Source organism: Rattus norvegicus, chromosome 2 (genome assembly GCF_021556685.1).
Source record: "Rattus norvegicus strain SHRSP/BbbUtx chromosome 2, alternate assembly SHRSP_T2T, whole genome shotgun sequence".
In the NCBI taxonomy this organism is placed as follows: Eukaryota; Metazoa; Chordata; class Mammalia; order Rodentia; family Muridae; genus Rattus; species Rattus norvegicus.
Window position 1 is genome coordinate 120,767,850 of NC_141535.1, and position 19,356 is coordinate 120,787,205.

The 19,356-nt window shown below is 45.9% G+C and overlaps 1 protein-coding gene across 3 annotated transcripts in view; it reads right to left on the reverse strand.

Annotated features, from left to right (window-relative positions):
* Positions 1-16,439, reverse strand: part of Trpc3 (transient receptor potential cation channel, subfamily C, member 3) — a 66,334-nt gene extending 49,895 nt beyond the window's left edge. For all 3 annotated transcript variants that reach the window (XR_015668344.1, NM_001415005.1, XM_087631961.1), the window contains 1 exon segment: positions 16,113-16,439. Coding sequence is in view for 2 of the 3 variants with exons in the window: in NM_001415005.1 (NP_001401934.1) it covers positions 16,113-16,291 (179 nt within the window). In the remaining variant the exon portion in view is untranslated.
* Positions 16,440-19,356: the final 2,917 nt, after the last annotated feature.

Consider the following 19,356-nt stretch of genomic DNA (forward strand, 5'->3'; position numbering starts at 1 on the left):
GCAAATATTCCAAGTCCTTGAAAAACATTGCAAAATCAAATGATATCATTTAGACATCGTGGTTGTCTGTAACAGCTTGACGATTTGTACATTTTAGTGGCCAAGTGCTGTACAAATATTATACAAACCTGTATCTTTAACTCTACCAAGTTCCGAGATTTTTTTTTCTGATTCAAATGCTCAATAAATTTATTTTTTAAAAATATCTGTAGAACTTTTCTTTTGAGCATGAGCTATATCAAAAGGGACCAGCTAAGCTTTTTTCCACATTGCTGACTTTTGAAGCAAATAAACCAAACTTAAAAGTGCATGGCTGGGAGAGTGATGGCTTTATAGCTGTTTCAGAAGAGTCCCCTGCCTCTGGACAACGAATTCAGAGCCAGGATTTGAAAATTCACGAGAGGACACAAGCCTCCCTGGGGACCTGGCTAAATGAGGGAGCTTCCCCAGCAGAGGAAGCAGGGTGTCAGCACCCAGCTCTTCTCAGCTCTGTAGGTTCCAGACCCAGAGAGCAGCACAGGAGTCCTGGGTAGCTTCTCAGCTGAGAGCAGGCAGTGGCTGCAAGCAGACCTAGATCTAGTGGAGAGGAGAACCAGAGATGCCTAGTAAAGGTGTTAATGTAACCCAGTACAGATCAGGCTTCTGGGACATCCCACTGCCACCACCTGACTGGTGTGGAAGGTCGACAACTGTACCTGAGAGAAAAAAAGACAAGCTGTTCTCAGCTGCAGTTTTCCTGAAGCTCTGGGACATGGGACTGAGAATAGGGGAAGGTCTCTACCCCACATTGTCACCCTCTGCACAGCTGGAGGAGATGTATGCATAGTTTAGAATTTATCAATGTCTGTGTGTTTTAATCCTGCTATTGACAGGTATCTTCGGAGTGTGGTGTGTGGGGTGGTAGGAGAGAGAAGGGAGGGGTTCAAGGTTGGCAGATGGTTTTCAGACCGGTACAAAGCAGAAAGCAGCACTCATTCACTGAAGGGTACAGAAGAGAATTTCAGACTCTATAATAAGGGCTCTAGGACAATCTTACACTATCAAGGATGACTTATTGGTATTAATGGTATTCATTTCATTGAGTCTGTTAACTTACTGTTGAGTTAAAAGCTAGGCTTTGAATGGCTAGGATTTCCATGTTGCTTAAAAGACCTCATTTCTGCCATTGGTAATTTAGATACTGTCTAAGGCTAAAAGAATATATAACCAGAGTATGTCCACAGAACTCCAACTTACATTTGGGGATGAATTATTATTGAAGTATCACACATTAGTGAACAAGATTTTTAATTCTTTTAATTTAATGACGTGCCTACAAAGAAACTAGTTATAAAGAACCTTATAATTTCTGCCAAAAGAGACTGATTTGAGGAAATGACTATTTTATGAACTTTCTCTTGGTATTTCTTATTGTTTTTACACTTTTTGCTCTTTTTTCAAAACAACTATGTCTCTTTCAATCTAGAACAACCTTACCTGTTCTAGAACTCACTGTGTAGCCCAGGTTGGCTCTGAATCCATGGTTATCTGCCTGCCTTAGTCTCCCAAGTCCTGGCATTACGGGCGTGAGCCGTCACGCCTGGCTAACATTTTAATTGTTCTAACGTGAGTTGAGGGATGGGATGCCCACACACCATCACTTGGTTGCCCACTGCTTTTGGTCATTCTGTTACTTGATAAGAGCAGCTAAAATCTACTCATGTGTCACAAATCTTATTTAATGCACAATTTTATTACCTAGAGTCCTTGTGTTATAAATTGCATATCTTAGCATTTCAAAGTTTTTATTAATATTTATTTTTCCAGAACTGTTATCTCCAGGATGTATACTGGAGGTACACTGCTTGATTTCAGTACTGTGGTGGTTTGAATGAGACAGGCCCCAGTAGGAGCAAACGTTTGAATGCATGGCGAGTGGAACTGTTTGGGAAAGACTAGGAGGTAAACCTTGCTAGAGTATGTGTGGACTTGTTGGAGGCGGTGTCACAGGGACTTGTCTTTGAGGTTTCAAAAGCCCACACCACACCACACACCCCCAAGTGCTCCCTAAGAATCAAGAGGCTCAGCTCTCTGCTACTGCCCTGGCCATGCCTGCCTCCAATCTGCCATACTCCTCACCATGATGGCCTTGAAAGCAAGCCCCAGTTAAACTCTTTCTTTTATAAGAGTTGCCCTTGGTCATGGTGTCTCTTCACGGCAATAGAATAGTGACTGACAACAGTGACTCAAGTGTGAGACCTGATCTCCCAATAAAAACGAACTCAAAGCAAACTATTTACCTTATGTTGTCACTTGAGAAAAAAAGAGATGAGCGAGTGCCACTTTTGTCACGTGACTCACAGACTGGGAGTCCTCTAACTCTTCCTACAGAGCAGAAATGGACAGAGAAGTAGGCCCCAGGGGGGGAACAGGTCTCCAGTGCCAGATGCCCTTGACATATTACTTCCAGCTTTTGAATAAGGAAGATGCCGAACTCTGATAATGTTAACAGAATGTATTTTTAGTTTCTCCCTCTCTTCTGACCCTCACCCAATGGTTGTATGCAGCCAGCACTCGGAAGGCGCTCTGAAGGAACTCCATTCTCACAAAAGAACACAGCAGTGCTGACTGATCTACAAGGCTCTGTTCAGGCTCCTTCACCACTGCTACTGTGGACAACCAGAGAGCTTCACTACTACAGACTGACCTCTCTCCCTCCTGATTTTGCCTGGGCCCATGGGAGGATGTGTGGGGAGGGCAGCTCTCTATTTGCAAGCCAGTGAGAGAACCTGACCGTGTCAGCAACCTGACCTTGGAATTCTAGCCTCTAAAACAGTCAAAAACAGCTGTCTCCTGATGTCCTCAGGGTCTTATTGGCATATGCAGAATTGAATAAGACACTTCACATTTGTTTAAAGAGAATTCTTAATGCTTCTTGGGATCTTTATTTCTGTGCAAACATTTAAGCTGATGAAAATTTCTTCTGGGAACTATTTTTGTTCAGCCATTGGGAACCTTCTGCCCACTCCATTCAGAGGCAAAAATTCGAGCAGCACTGCCCAGCTGTCCTAACTTTCCATGGAGTCACCTGACCTCTCTAATAGCGTTTCTACAGCCGTGGCTGAGTTCTGCTTGAAGTGTGTGCTAAAATACAGATTTCCAATCTTATTCCAGAGGAACCGATTCTACGTCTCCCTGGCATGGGACCCTGCAATATGAATTTTAAATGAATGCCATTGGCAAGTTCTGTGTGTGCTAAAATAAGGGAGCCTGTACCTTAAACCAGCACAACTGCTCTGTATCAATGACCCTGGGTCACTGGGCTTTTCAGCACTTGTCACCCTGGCCCCGACAAAAGTAAAGTTGAAATGACACGTTTGAGTGGCAGAGGCTGAGGAACAGACAACCTGACATTCATTTCATTCCTTTTATTGCTGCTGCTACCACTTAAAAGTGGATCTCTGTGAGGTTTCTGCCAGAGCAGTCTACAATGTGCCTTTACCTTTGACCGTTTAATGACACGATTTTGATTTATCAAGAAGTGAAGCTTTTAAATGGGTTACTGAATTAAGCATCTGAAGCTGTTGCCTGTTATAGCATCCATTACACCTCTTAAGAGGATTCAAGTGCTAAGGCCAGTGACTCCTGCTTATCGAGAAGTCTCTTTCGATGTGGACTTTGTCTTCTCAGCCTCCGTGTATTTTATATAAGACTATTAAAGTCACTTAACTCTGAAAGCAGCATTTAACAAACCCCTCTTTAGTGCCACTGCTGCACACATCCCCATGTAGCCAGAGTGTTTCTTACTTATCAATCCATGGAACACATCCCAGTACCTGAGGAGAAGAGAGACTTGCTAAGTAACTGTGCGATGGAGCTACCTGTCTTCCCATGTGACCTAAGGCTCCCAGGACAGCTATCCATCTTGTTATTCTGGAACACTCCAATCAAACCAGCATTTATAATGCATATCTCAAAGTACCAGTTAGGCTGGGAAACCTCAAAGTCATCTATTGCCCAAGATTTGATCCTGCTAGTCAAAGTCCTGCTATTTCCCTTCAGGAATGTCCCCATGCTCAATCTGTCTCTCCATCCTTGGCTGCGCCACCCTCCCAACTTTATCAAATTACTACTGGGTTACCTCAGAGGCTTTGTGAGGGAAGAGGAGGCAAAGCGAGTCATCCTGACTGGGCACCTGAGACGCATGCTTGGTTTCCTAGGTACTATCATTCTTAATTCTCCCCAACAATGCTATGAAGCAAACTTGTTTTCATTGCCTCATAAATATGAAAATTGACTTAAAAAATTCCCAAGGTCACATATCCAGTCAAGTGCAGGTTTGGGGACCAGTGGAGTCTATTCTCTTTGGTGTTCCCTGGGGACCCCAATCCTCTTTACACCTGTAGTCACTCCCAGGATGGCGTCCTTTGCAGACAACTGGTTTATCAAGCCAATTTTCACAGTCTTCTTCTGACTTAGTATTCCTTTAACTAAACTTCAGGAATGTCCACAGCTCTCTGTCCCTGCCTAGCCAACCTTGCTTTCAAATCTACCCTTCTCCATCCTTACACAACCCCTCTTTCTCCTACACTAGCTATGCTATTTTCTAAAGACGTGCTAAGATACTTTTTTTTAAATTTTGTATTTCCAAATGCAATGCAGGGTTTTTGCCCTTGTTGAGTGAGTGCCTTTCCTGCTTACAGGACAGTGAGTGTGTTACACAGGAAAAGATCAAGGGAACACTCTGGGTTTAAAAGAAAAAGTAGGATTTATGAGAGGAATTTGGGGAAAGAGAAGGTGTTCTTGGCTGAATCTGCTCAGCTCCCTTATCTATGCATTCTGCAGGACCCTCACCACAGAATGACCTCCTCACACGGACTGGGCAGTTCTCCCACTGCCACAGCAGAGAAGAGCAAAGGGACTGGCAGGAATGACAAGCGACATATGGATTCAGGAGGGTCAGGGTGGGTGGGGAAGGTTCCTCCCAGATTCTGAGGAGAGGGTGGTGCCCAGTGGGAGCTTTCTCCTGCCACTTCTGACTACCATGTGGTATTTGCTGTAAGATGAGAGCCAGGGAGCCTGCATCAAAACCAGGATGATGCGCCAAGAGTGCTGGACCACTGGCGCAGAGATGGAGGATTCTGTGGATGCCAGGACATCAGCTACATTTCAACAGAGAGGAAGCACTTTTTTCCTTACAGCCACTGGTAAGAAACACCCAAGCTCAGAACGTGGCCCAGAGACCAGAAAGAGTCAAAGGATATCAACACTCACAACAGCTTCTTGACACTGGACATCACAGCCCATCGCCACGATAGCAGCCAACCAGCAAGAGAAGATGCTTCCTTTAACAAATTGGAGGGCATAGCTTTCATCTGTCTAAGGATATCTGGCAGGGGTCCCCAGAGAAAGAAAAGCCCGCCCCCGGTGTCCACACAAGAGCAGGGGAAGAGATATCTTCCAGGAGTATTGAAAATCATCCAAAGAACACTTTTGCTATAGCATCAAACAGCTAAATGAGGCCAGCTTTGCAGCAATCTTCCACACTTGCTCACAGGTGGGGCACAGAAGGGCCATGCAGGTTTGAACCTCTCCAGAGACTGGGAGGAGACTCAGGAAGTAAAAGCACTTATGCTCTGGCTCAGAAAACAGAAAGACACTGCCCTAGTTGGCCAAATTCCTGTGTGATATAGAGCAGAGCTCTCCCTGTCAGCTCTTGTAACTGCTTAACTGCTTAATTAACTTAATTGCTTGATTTATTGATTAATTCACTTGCTGAATAAATATCTGTTTAGTAAGCAACAAAAACAAAACAACCTTAAAACTAATTTACACCATATGTTGGATATTGGGTTATTTTGTCTCTTGTATTCATCTGGTTGAAGATGCAAGGCAAAAAGCTATGCTCATCTAAGCTGTTCAGTGATTTCTTGACTCTGCCATACCAGGATCTAGAATGTTCCTCCTGTGGTTGCTTCCATCCCTAAACATCTTCATTCTGTCATTTATCAATTTAGATCCTTTCTTCTGCCACGGTCCAGCTCACATTGTGTCTTGAGGTCGAGGGTGGAGCTTCTCTGACCAGCAAGATTCTGTTCATTCTGAGCTATGAAGTCTTTGACCCTTTCTACAATTCCTTGCCCATCCAAGCCTGAACCTCTATAATCCGGATAACTTCTTAAACTGAGATGGTTTTATTTTCTTCCTTGATTTTTGTCTCCTGGATCATTCTCCTGGGTGGCACATGTGTCCTTGTGTTTGATAGAGTGTGTTTGACACATATTTTCAACTTCTTATGTCATCTCTAAAGGCCTAGAATGGTCTGGTCAATCTTCAACACTAGATAATGTTCAACAATCAACACAAAAGCACCTCATGAAGCAGCCGCCATGTTATTTTGTGGCACTGAAGACAGTGGCGTGGGAAGCTGCAGGCTCTGGCAAAGGAACTAAAAACCAGCAATGAAATGTCAAGAAACAGATCACCTGTAGTCCTCCTAGCAAGCAGTACCCGTCCATCGATTGCACTGCTGGAATATCTAACACACTTCCCCTCCAGCATGCCTACATACACATGGAAGAAAGAGCTCGGCAGTGCTACCCCAAACCTGTATCTCTTCATGAATGTGATCATGGAGGGGAAGAAGTTCAGCAGAGCCACTCCTGAGTGTGTCAGTCCCAGTCCATGTGAATCTACAAGTACCTACCGAGCACACATCACACACCACAGCCCATCAACCTTGTCATAACCAGACTAACAATAGAAGATTCTTCATGTCACAAAGAAAAGGGCGTAGTTTTCATCTACAGAGATTTGCATGTGGTGTTGGAGAGGTGGCTTAGCAGGTAAAGGCGCTTGCTGACAAGTGGACAAGTTTCGGGTCTCTGGGCCCAGGTGGTAAAGGAAGAGAACTGGCTCTGGGGAGTTGTTTTCTCACCTCCATAGCCCCTCCCCCCAATACATAAATGTTACAAAAAGATCCCCAGGCTACAAAATTAAGATGTAGAGATTTCCACACTTACCAGGCCTGGAAGATAGCTGTTGGGTCTCTATAGTGGAGGGTCCTCAAGTTTCTGCTGGTCTGAATTACATCAGTCTTTTTTGACATGGTCTTACTGTGTAACCCTGGCAGGCCTAGAAATCAGGCCTAGAAGCTATAGACCCACCTGCCTGTAGCTCCCAAGCACTGGGATTAAAGGTGCATACACCAGACCTGGTCCACATTCAGAATTAGTAGTGTAGAATTAGCCTGTTAGGTGTATGTTAACTGTAAAGGACAGGAAGCTATTGGAAAGTGGAGGGGAAGCTCAGGTCTCCTGCCTCCACTTCCCCTTCATCTTCTGAAAGCATGATGCTACTCATCCAGACTCTTAGCAGCTAAAGCTAGACAGAGTGAAAGGAAACTGAGCAGTCTGCTGTCCCCTCCAAAGCCCATAGAGAACAAAGGGGGATGCTCCAGCCATTTCTTGCCTGACTGTTGGGGGAGAGTTCTCATGCTCATGAGAATGTCAGGCAACACATTCTAGAACGTATATATCTGTTTCTTGCAATGCATTTGTGCCTGAGGCCATTAAACCAACTTTTTTTAATACTGTGTGTCTGTCCATTTTCACGCCTGTCTCAAAGACTCAGTAACTTCCTGCAGAGCACGGACTGCCCCTTTGCCCTTGTGTGTGGCTGTCACACACCACGGAGAGTGCCTGCTGAATAGAGGTGCACACATGGTGCAGATACTAATTGCTGTGTCTGAGGACTCAAGGGACAGAGAGTTTCCCCTCAGATCAAAGATTGCCCTTAGTCACCTATGACAGTATATACAGGCAATGTAGCCTTTCAGTAAGAGGGATATAATGAATATGTTCATGAAAATTAATAATCGGTCATTAAAGTCACATAAACAACCACTCTCTCGCCCAACTTTTCAGTTACAGATTTCTGCTTCATTACATCTGGTCCTTAGTTAGCTCAGAAGTGTTTGCAAGTTAGATGCCTTTGATTTTGATCTTACATAAAGCATGTCTTACTAGGAAAGTCCGAGGGTAAACAGGGGACATATCATAAGATTAATGATTTCTAATGATTAATAATTTAGACTTCCTTATAAAATAAATTTATTTTCAGGACAGACTCAAGGTGATAAAGGGAACATTCTTATGGATTCAGTACAAATGGATAGAAATAGAGACAAAATGAACTCAAACGACAAAAATCTACTGACTTAAGAGAATCTCATATTTAGCTACTCAAATATTAATCATCACTGATTAATTCTGCATAGTCTCTTATTTCATGAGAAGCAGAGAGAGTGGGTTACTCTCATGAACATCATCCATGTCTAAAGCCCGAAGCCTGGTGTTCCCGGATGTCTATTCTAGTCTAACTCATCAGCCTGCACCCTGTGCTTCATCAGAGAACTCAAATCGCCGTCTTTATTTGATGAAAATACATGTAGAGATGCAAAATTTGAGTAAAAAAATCATTGAGGTCAAGGTCTTAACAGGATATACATTGGTGGGCATTTAAAAATCATTAAAAACCCCCCTAGTACCAAGTATCTGTTACGCTTAATGTTTGAATGCAGAGGGTGGAAGAGGATTCTTTAGATATTTTGTTTGTTGGTTTGTTTTGTTTTTGAGACATGGTATTTCCTATGTACCCCAGCTTCAAGCTCAGTCACTCTCCTGCCTCAACCTCCCGAATGCTGGAATCATAGGTAAAAGTCACTATGCCAAGCTTAGTTTTCTCTTAATAGGAGACTTTCTAACTAGATAGCTGTAGTTAAACATCCCTGACCTAGATGCTAAATTAAAGGCCGAGTATTACAAGAGGCCTAATTATTCTCCTAATGTCACCGTCACTTTCCTTCTGTACAAGTGTGAGGTTAGTCAGCCCCAGTCCACGCCTCAGCCCCTCTGTGGAAGGCCAGACTCCCTGGTGTTCACCCTGCAGACACTGGTTGGACCCCCCCGCTTAGAGTAATAACATCATATGCTAAGGGAAATATGAGGTTGGTTGAGAAGCCAGGGGCTTCTCTTCAGATGCCTGTGCAGGCCTCACCCCACCCCCACAAGGTGATTAAGCTCCCTGAAGAGCCAGGATGGTGTAGGAGTTCTGCCAACAGTTTTCCTCCCCCAGTACACCTCCCGTGGTGTTTTATTGTCTAATTGTAAACTGGGGTTACGGTTTATGGGAAAGCTTGATGGCTAAGAATAACTTTAATGATGAGAGGAGAGAATGAAACACTTGATCTCCCATTACAAGGATGGAAATCCCTACATCCCCGTCCTCAAAGGATGGGCAGAGAGGGACAGGGGGCCACCACCTCTGTGGTATAGGGGTAAGTATTGGCAGTAACTCTTGGAGAGGTTCTCCTCACTCGTTTTCCTGACTGCGGTCCTCCTATTACCTCACAAGCGTTCCTAAGTTGATCTACCCTCAGCAGCTGAGTTGCAACGATGACTTAATTGGATCTCATAAATGAGTTAATACTAATTAATGGTTTCCTATGCTGTTCTTCCCTGGAGTAAATTTATTTAAAAATGCCTTTGAGAAAGAGATAAATCTGTTAACTAAAGGAGGCCACAGTACAAACAGCACAGCCTGGGGACCTATTTCAGATGACTGGGGACTGCATTGACTTAGATATCTAGTTATAGCTTCAGTTTTGTGACAGAAGGCAAGGGCCATGGCTTCCATCTCAAACATGAGTTTCCTTTCCAGAACATTCTGTGTTGTGTAGTCCTGAGATGGTGGAGAGGGGATTTGGGGGTCTTATTCCACTGTGACAACGGCTATTTACCTCAGCAGTCAGGACTGTGAGTGTTATTCCTTCAGCCTCAGTTCTGTTTTAAATAATACCACCACCGTGCAAATAAACAGGACAGCCATATACCACCACCGTGCAAATAAATAGGACAGCCATGGGGATGTTCGGTTCCAAGTGAAGGAGTAAAGGAGGTTCTTATTCCCCTCTCTCCAAAATTCCTCTGTAATCAGGAGAACAAACAATGGTAAGGAAAACCAATAAAAAAACAAGAGACATTTGCAACCCCAAGCCAAGATCTGTGGAGATGGTAAGGAGAGAGCTCGTGACTTAGAGGGAAAGGAGGTTTCTGGACAGAGCAAGGCCAGGTGGGTCTGCTCTGTCCACTGGCAGAGACAGTCTGGAAGTTTAGGAAATTAAAAATCAGGCTACATCTTAAAGCGAGTGACTTGTTAAAGTCTAGGTAAGGAGTAGGTAGAAGTGCTCCCTTAGACCCTGAATCCCAAAAGAATCAGATGACAACCCTTCCACTCTTCTATAAAAGAGAGAATATGGCCGCTCTAGAGACACAGAAACAGACACACTAGATGTGGGTTTTCCAGAGCAGATATCAACCGACAGGAATTTTGGCCCATCTCTACAACAGTAACAGGAGTTTACAATTTTCTAGTCCTCCTCCAAACCCTAAGAAATATTTTAAAAATTACACCCCTAAATAAGGAAAATATGCTACAAAAAGGAACATGCCTAAAAATAAAAAGAAGAAAGGAACATGTCTAAGAAAAGAGGCCTTAAAAATAAATGTTATTTTGTTTGTTTGTTTGTTTGTTTGTTTGTTTGTTTAAAGCAACTAGTTAGGCCTTGAGGATGGAGCTTGGCGCAAATGCATGTCCTTAGCATGCATGGGGCCCTCAGTTTCTTCCCCAGACCCTGTGCATGGGATTTCTTATGAAGAATAATGTGAAAGATAAGCGTGGGAAGGTAGAAGAGAAGAGGTAGAAAAACTAGATTGGTCTTGGGAATCTAATGTTAAAATCATCAGAATTCTCAAAAAAAATAGAGAAAGAAGATTGAAAAGAGCGATTAAGAAACACGGCAAGGCACCCAATTAGACAAGATGGATGAAGCAAAGAAGTGTAGGCCGACAGGAGACTGGATGTAGATCTCTCCTGAGAGACACAGCCAGAGTACAGCAAATACAGAGGCGAATGCCAGCAGCAAACCACTGAACTGAGAACAGGACTCCCATTGAAGGAATCAGAGAAAGGACTGGAAGAGCTTGAAGGGGCTTGAGACCCCATATGAACAACAATGCCAAGCAACCAGAGCTTCCAGGGACTGAGCCACTACCCAAAGGCTATGCATGGACTGACCCTGGGCTCCAACCTCATAGGTAGCAATGAATATCCTAGTAAGAGCACCAGTGGAAGGGGAAGCCCTTGGTCCTGCCAAGACTGAACCCCCAGTGAACGTGATTGTTGGGGGGAGGGCGGTAATGGGGGGAGGATGGGGAGGGGAACACCCATAAAGAAGGGGGAGGGGGAGGGCTAGGGGGATGTTGGCCTGAAAACCGGGAAAGGGAATAACATTCGAAATGTAAATAAGAATTACTCAAGTTAAAAAAAAAAAAGAAAGAAACACGGCAAGTACAAAAGAACCATTTCAGAAAGTAGTGCAAGAAAATATCCCAGAACAAAGGGACACCAACTCCAGGTCAAGGCTCTCACCAAGTATTCTGTTCCAGCAGTGAAAACAGCCCCCTCCCCCAAAGCACAGCCTCAGAAGAGACTGGGTAAAAGGAAGGTTCCAAAAGCTTCCTAAGGAAAGAAAAGCTTAAAGGCCTCATGCAAAGTCTGAGAAAGCTAGAAGGGATCTTTTCAGGAACACATTCTGTAGAAGACTCAGCGAAAGAACCAAAACCAAATGTGACAAAGAGTTATTTCAAGAAAACTATGTGATTATAAAAGAAATGTAGTGGTATTAGACTATTTGTTAGCTCTAAGTAACGTGGCAGCATGGTTAAATAATGAAGACCTAAAGATGTTGGCCAGAAATTGTAACAAATCATGTTGTGGAAGATGAGGGGAGAATAAGAGGTGTGTGTGAGCAAATTCGCAAGATTTCTGATGGTCCCCCAATGATATGTGTGTCAGAGTGTCACACATGAAGAAGCAGGAAAGTGTGGTGGGGAAACTGGACAGGAGAAGATGAGGGCTGACAGGGACAGGTGGGGTCTGCCTCTCATAAAAGCATTTAGTGTTCTAACATCCAAAGCTGTGTTTGTCTGTTACTTTGACACTGTATAAAAATAATTTGAAACAAACTAACAAAATGAAAACTCTGTATCTCACATGATGAAACTGTGCCTCTGGGGTATGAATCTGATGATCTAATGAAAAGTGTCAAATTACTAAGGATCTCAAGTTCTGTGCCACTTTGTTCTTTAACTTGAAAATTAAGCAAGGAATTTTCCTCACAAGGAAACCTGCCTTTTCCTGTATAACACCAGTCAGATTTTTTCTGCCGGTCTAGAGAGATTCAACAGTCACTTGAGAACTGAGTTTTCCTCCAGAGGTGGAAAGGAGGTGTTACTTACAATCTGATACCTAAACACATCCATATGATAGGTCCTTATCCCAGAGCCAAACCAACCCCCAGAAACCTGCATCCAACTAGACAGCATGGGCTAGGAAGCACTGTGTCCTCAGACCACCCTTTCAGACAGCTGAGCATCAACAGCTGACTGTGCCTTGCTTAGTAACTTTTGGAAATTATGTTGCTGTGTATGCTGCTGTCCTCATTTGTCAATGACAGTGACAAACCCTGTTCTATGGAGCTGTGATTCAACCATAGTATACATAAACAGAAATGGTTGTTTTCATTATAACTACCGTTTGGCACAGAGCTCTCTTTTCTAGAAGTCTGCCTCTGTTAAACAAAGCTTTCTGGGAATTGCCATACCTTTGCCAGTGTCCTTCCCACACCCCAGGACTGACCTGCCTTTCCAGTAGACTCACAAATGTCTATTGTCTTGAGTTTTTGCCACGATTCTGTCAATTTTCCATTTTCCTGGAGTTCTCTAGGCAGCCCAGGGTTAGGACCACCCTGCCCTCGCTCCTCTCCCCCTTCATTTCCATCAAAACACTTTCTTCTCAGGGATCCCTCTGTTTCTCTTGAATGGTCCTTTGGACAATCTAGTGAGCATAGAACTCCTCAACAATTCCGCCAGACAGCAAAGCCTCGCCTTCTCTCGAGTTCCAGCCTGGAACTCCATCTCTTGGAGGAGACCATAACGAGAATCACCCCACAACTCAGAATTTTCTCACAGCCCCTTCCCTCTCAATGATGGCTTCAATAGTCCTAGTTAGAATGCCCCGACTCCCCTAATTCAGCTTCTTTCAAAAACTAGTCATGCAGTGCACACTAAAAAACAAACAACCCAACCCCGTAGATTTTGTTTGTATGTTCTCTCTCCCAGTCTCCTTCTATCTCCAGCTCAGCCCTGACAGCTACCACAGCCTCCTAATGTGTTCCTTCCTGCATATTCTGTCAACTTCCATGCATGCTACAGAGTGACTTTGATCACAGTGCTTCTGCTTTTAAACAACCAAAGGCTCTCTGCTGTCATACCTTGACACATAAGACCTCTCTCATTAATGCCCAGAAGCAAAATGCCTCCAAACCCCACTTCTCTCCTTCTCACACCCTATGCTCCAACCAGACTCAGTGGACTCCTTCTGGAAACATCCCTGACATTTTGAGGGAAGGAGCCTGAAATAATTAGCTTTGTCTCATCCTAAGAATCCTTCCAGCCCATGTTGGTTTCTTTATAAACAAATAACCTTGTCTCCTGTTGTACTTGGATCTTCACTTTTTTTTGAGTAATACTCATGTTCTTCAGATTGATGGCATCATTGTCTGCGCCCAGCATCTCTATCACTCTCCCTCACAGAGGGAGGCTTTGTCCCTCATCTTTGGGGGTTGTTGTATCATACCTGCACTGTGCACAAGTCCCCCAGAGCTCTCGAGAACACACTTCTAGACCTTCCCATATTTATAGACTGTAAGTATAAGATATACTTAATACTTGAAAACTTCCTGAATGAAGTTCTCTCTGATGGTGCCATTCGGTCCCAGTCTGCAAGCAATGAGATAGAACTGCTTTGAGTCAACGGCTCAGTCAAGAGCTATCAAAGGATGGAGACATCTCACACTCGACCTATCAGAGGGCGTTCTTCCCTCTTCAGCCTATTCAGATTCCCAAGGGAAAGTCTGGAACACGGACCAAACACATAAGCCACAGTGTGTGTGTGTGTGTGTGTGTGTGTGTGTGTGTGTGTGTGTGTGTGTGTGTGTGGTGTGTGTGTGTATGTGTATGTATGTATGTATGTTTGTTTGTTTGTGTGTGGTATGTGTGGTGTGTGTTTGTGTGTACATTTGTGCATGCACTTGTGTGTGTGTGTGTTATTCTGTTACTAAACGACAAGAGCAGTTAGGATTGGATTAGGAGAGGAAGAAATCTTCAGGGAAGAGGGAAATACAGTAATGACATACATTCAATACATAGGGGGAAAACTAGGGAAGGAAGAGAAGCAGAGGAGAGGACTGCACAGGAGAGTAGTGGGAGAGGGAGGATGATAAAGAAGGTAAGATGCTTTGAGGAAACCAGTTATAAGGAAACGAATTACTTGTATGCTAACCTACAACATCAACAACAGGACTTGAAAAGGTCCTGTTCTTAGGATTCTATTGAGTATTAAGCTCAGCTGTGCCACTGTGCTTACTGAATGTGACCCTGGGGTGGCTCTGCTACGTTGTCCGCTGGCTGGCTTTGCTACTCTGGCTCCAAGGCTGTCCGGCTCAACTTTAAACAGTGATGCAGAGGCATCGTGGCTTTACTCTGCTCAACACTATAGGAGGGACGGAACTCTTCTGATGTCACCAGTGTCATGCAAATGGGGAGAGTGTTAAGTTCTCTTAACCTTTAAAATTAACGAACACACACTTGTTGCCTGGTGTAAAGTCAGCAGATGTGGTGATCTCGGCAATCAGGTAGTGAGCCTCCGGTGGAACCCACTCACGGACTTTGTGTAACTGACTTCAAACTTCAGAAGGGAGAGCCATAATTCCGAATCCGCCCTACTTCCACAGATAATTAAGTTCCCCATATACCAGTTATTTAAGGTAATAGAATTCCGTAAAAATCAAGAAGCTATACAAGCTCATAAACCCCAACTTCTGGGGTTTGTGGAAACATAAGGAAAAAGTAGATAATATTCCGAAACTTTGGAGGGTGGAAGTGAGCAGACAGGGATGTAATCCCAAAGGATGAGCCTTCTCTCCATTTCCTGGGCCATTTCTATGGTATGCTCTTTCACCAGTTACTGACTTCCTCCCAGAGGCGTAGCTGATTTTAAATCAGGACCCTTCCTGAATGATCTGCTCCCTGTCACTCATTGCTGTTTAGGTTCCGGTCCCTACCAGCTGGTTAAATCCAGCCTGGCCTGGCCTCCACCATCCAACCTCCCCAAACCGCGGACCCGGCAAGCGGACAGACTTCTGGCAGCAGGCGGCGCTGCAGAGCCTGTCCCCCGACAGGAAAGCCACCTGCCCTCTGGCAGAGGAGCCACGACTGACACCAGGGTTCCCACGCCTGAACCCCTTCCACTCAAACACTCTTCCCGCATGTGCAGCGCTCCGCCGAGGAGAGTAGAGCAGAGCCCTCTGCATCTTTGCCTCTGGAAGCTGGCCGGGCGCTGTATTGTTGGAATGAACAGGTTCTTTTCTCAATCATTTGCTTGTTAACTACTACTTTTGCAGAGAGGAAAAGAGAAGCAAGCAGAGATGTGGCGAAGGAAAAAGTCAGAACTGGAGGGAAGGAGGGGCAGGGGAGTCACTAGCTCTGAGCTTTCTGGGACCCCATAGCCCAAGTTGACCCTAAGTGACTGTGAGAGCCGCTGCCCTGGGGTTTGGATGTGAGCACGCACGTGAGGGACGCCTTCGTCCGACTCTGCACTCCGCACCGCGCTGTGCCACGCCGAGCTCCGCTCTCTGTCCTCCACCCTGGCAAGCCGGAGAGGCGCAGAGCAGCGGCGGGTCCTGTGCACACAGTCACAGCCCACGACCTCCCAGCAGCTCCCGGTTCGAGTCCGGAGATCCTAGCCCTGGTGGCCTCGCTATCTCTCCCCGAGCCCCGCCGTCGGTGATGGTCCGCGGGCAGTGCGTGCTCATGAGCCCTGCTGGGCCCGGCTCAGCAGGACCCGGGTGCGGAGCCTGAATCCTCCTGGGAAGAGGAGAGCCGCCGCGCTTAGCTGGTCCCGATCCCGGTCCCGGTCCCACCCACCCCGCTCGGCCGCGCTCCGGTACTCACGCGTCGGGCCCCGGGGACGGCGGCGCGCGCGGGCAGGGCGGCTCCAGCCCGCCGTTGACGCCCCTCCAGCCCCGGCGGCGGCGCTGCGGCTCGGCTCCCTCGGCCTCGCCATCCTCCTCCTCCGGCGCGGGCAAGGTCACCCTCGCGGGCTCCCGGCACTTCTTGACCTTGGTGGACATAGCGGCCGAGCTCCTTGCCGCCCGCAGTCAGCAGCCCAGCCGCTCTGAGTCAAGCACCCGGGCCGCGGCGCCGGGGCCGCCCGGGCCGAGCGCGCGACCTGCAGCGGAGCTCGGGGTCCGCGGCCGCGATGCCGGCTGTGCGTGGTCTGCCGGTCCGACAGCATCGCGGCGAGACGGCGCGGTTTCCCTGCGAGAAGAGGGAGGAGGGAGGAGGGAGGAGGGATGGGAGGAGGGGAGACCAGTCCCTCGCAGACAGCGCTGCGCAGGAATCAGACAGACCAGCAGGTGGGGAGCTGAGAAACAGCAGAAACTTCTCTCCACCCTCCTTTCCTCCTTTTTACCAGAGATCCAGACCCCTCTTGCATCTGTAGACACAAGTGTACTAGCGAAGGGAAAGGAATCCTCCACTTGTTAGTTTTTTGTTTTTTGTTTTTTTAATGCATGCTCAGCTATTCAGATCACCAAAGCAAAGCCTTGCCTGTTCCTTGTTGTCTGGCTTAGCAGAATCCACGGGGGGGGGGGGGGGGTTAAGTGCGGTTCCTGGGTCCCTGTGCCTCACAGCGGGTCAATTTCTAAAGGTGTGGGAGGCTAATTCGAGCTCTGTATTTTTCAAGAAGCATTTTCGAGGGAGAAAATTGTAGTTGTTTTTTTTTTCTTTTTCTTTCTTTCTTTTTTTGTTCGGAGCTGGGGACCGAACCCAGGGCCTTGTGCTTGCTAGGCAAGTGCTCTACCACTGAGCTAAATCCCCAACCCCTGTTTTTTTGTTTTTTGAGACAAGGTCTCACTCTGTGGCCCAGGATGGTATGGAAGTCAGTATCTGGCACAAGGTGGTCCACACCATGCCTCACAGCAATCCTTTGGTCCCAGCCTCCCTAAATTACAGCGGCAGGTGCACATATGTGTGCTGGGGTCTGTGAGGTCAGAGGTTAAATTCTGGTATCCTTCCATAGGGTCATCCACCTTGGTTTTTGAAACAGAATCTCTCACATAGACCTCAGACTTCTGGATTAGGACAGGCTTGGTTGAGGGTCAGGAAGCCACAAATCTGTTTATCTCTACCTCCCCAGCTTGTGCCACCACAGCAGACTTTAAAGAGGGTGTGGGGACTGGAAACACCCTCTCCCCCACACACAATGATTTTTAAAACTTAAAGGAATGCACTTTAAAATTCAAGGCTGTTCAAATTTCTGGGATGATGAATGGGGATTTTTGGGACCAGAGAATCCTAGGTGTCTTGTTATTTTAACCATATTTGTTTGTTCGGGAAGCTGGGAATGGAACCCAAGCCACATGCCTGTATGCCTCCATCTCTGAGTTATTCACCAGCATGCATGCCTCTTACAGATGTGGGTGCTAACAGCTTAGACAGACTGAGTGGATTGCCCCCAGGTAAGCAGGTACCAGGGAAGCTCCCCTCAGACCCAGAGTATTCAAGACGTTCTGTTACTTCAGTCACTTCAGTCGGGCAGATGGCATCTACAATGTATCCTGGAAGAATGACAGAAATCGTTTCTTCACTTCTAACACTATTTAGTGGCTGCTGTGCTTCGTGGAGAAACAGTTCTTTCTGAACTCAAGACACAAACGTACAGAACTGTGGATCCCTTTCAATTACCTCTTCAAAAGCACACAAAGCAGCCTGGATTCCTTGCACTGGCAGTAAGCAAGCGTATGTTTAAGGAAGCAATGGCACTTAGTTTGACCTCTGCTTCAGGAAGATGGAAATGAAGGAATCCCTTCATGTGTTGCCTTCATGTGAAAGTGTTAATTTCCCCGGTTGAGTTACCAGATCCCCTTTGATTCCGTCTTTGAAGGACTTCAAAGCCGACTGTCCTGTGCACTTCAGTAGGCTACTTCCAGCCAGGCTCTCCAGGTCCTCCTGGCTTCTGTAGTCTACCTCTTCCCTAAGATGGAGATTTTGTTCAAAGCAAGTCTGATCATGACTTTTCTCCATTAAAACAAACAACCACTGGTGACTCCCGCTTTCATTTTAAAAATCCAAATTTGGCATGCAAGCCTTCTGTGATCTGACCCTAGCTCTTCAGCCTCTCCTCCTGCTCTGCATAAGGGACATATCTGTATGTAACTCCTATACCATCCAGTATTGGGGGTCACTTTCCCATTTCCCTGTCTCTGTGTCATTTACCTACACTCAACTGTCTTATCATTTATCCACCTTCCTTTCTCCCCTAAAGAGCCAGAGAGAGAGGTGGCCTCTAGTCTGACGGTCTCTGGTGTCCATCTGGAGTCCCCAGAGATCCAGGAGATCCTGAGTGTCTTCTGTGTATGAGATCCAATCACTTGGAGTTAACTCCTTATGTGCTGGTCTCCTGTTTGAAGTTTGAATTCCTTCTTGGTTTTGCTATTTGAAACCCCATCTTCTGTCTTTAACTGAGTCCATTGTGCACCGAATGAAGACAGAACATGTTGAATGAATTGACAAGTTCACAGGCTCCTAAAATTTACACATCAAATTTATGACCTGGTTTTCTAAGGCTCTGGAGATGCAGGAGTCCCCAGCATTGGTTTACAGGGTCTACCATGGCAGCATTTCAAAGACTGAGGGGCCTAAACAAACAAAATGTATTGTCTCTTATTTCAGGGGCTGGAAGTCTGAGTTCTAAGTGTGAGCAGAGTTATCATCTTCTGTGTCCTCTCTTCTTGGCTTGTGGGGGGGTGAGATGGGGGAGGTCTTTGCCCTGTATCCTCACATGTCCGTCCCTCTGGCCTGTCTACTGTTCTCCTCTTCTTATAGAGACCTCATTCAGATTAGGGATCAAAATAAATGCTACCACATTTTAGCTTCTTTCTATCTTTGAAAAACCATCTCTACTGTCATATTCTGAGATCCTGGGGATTAGGGCTTGAACATGTGAGCTTGGGGCACAGACACAGTTTAGCCTGTGATATATGCTGACTCTTGTGGGCCAAGGGACCTATTCTACCAGGGGCTAATAATCCTGTCTTTGACAGAGGAGTCTCATATAGCCCAGCCTGGCCTCCAACTTGACATTGATTTTCTGACCCTTGTACTTCAACCTAATGAGTACTGTGATTGAGAGTGG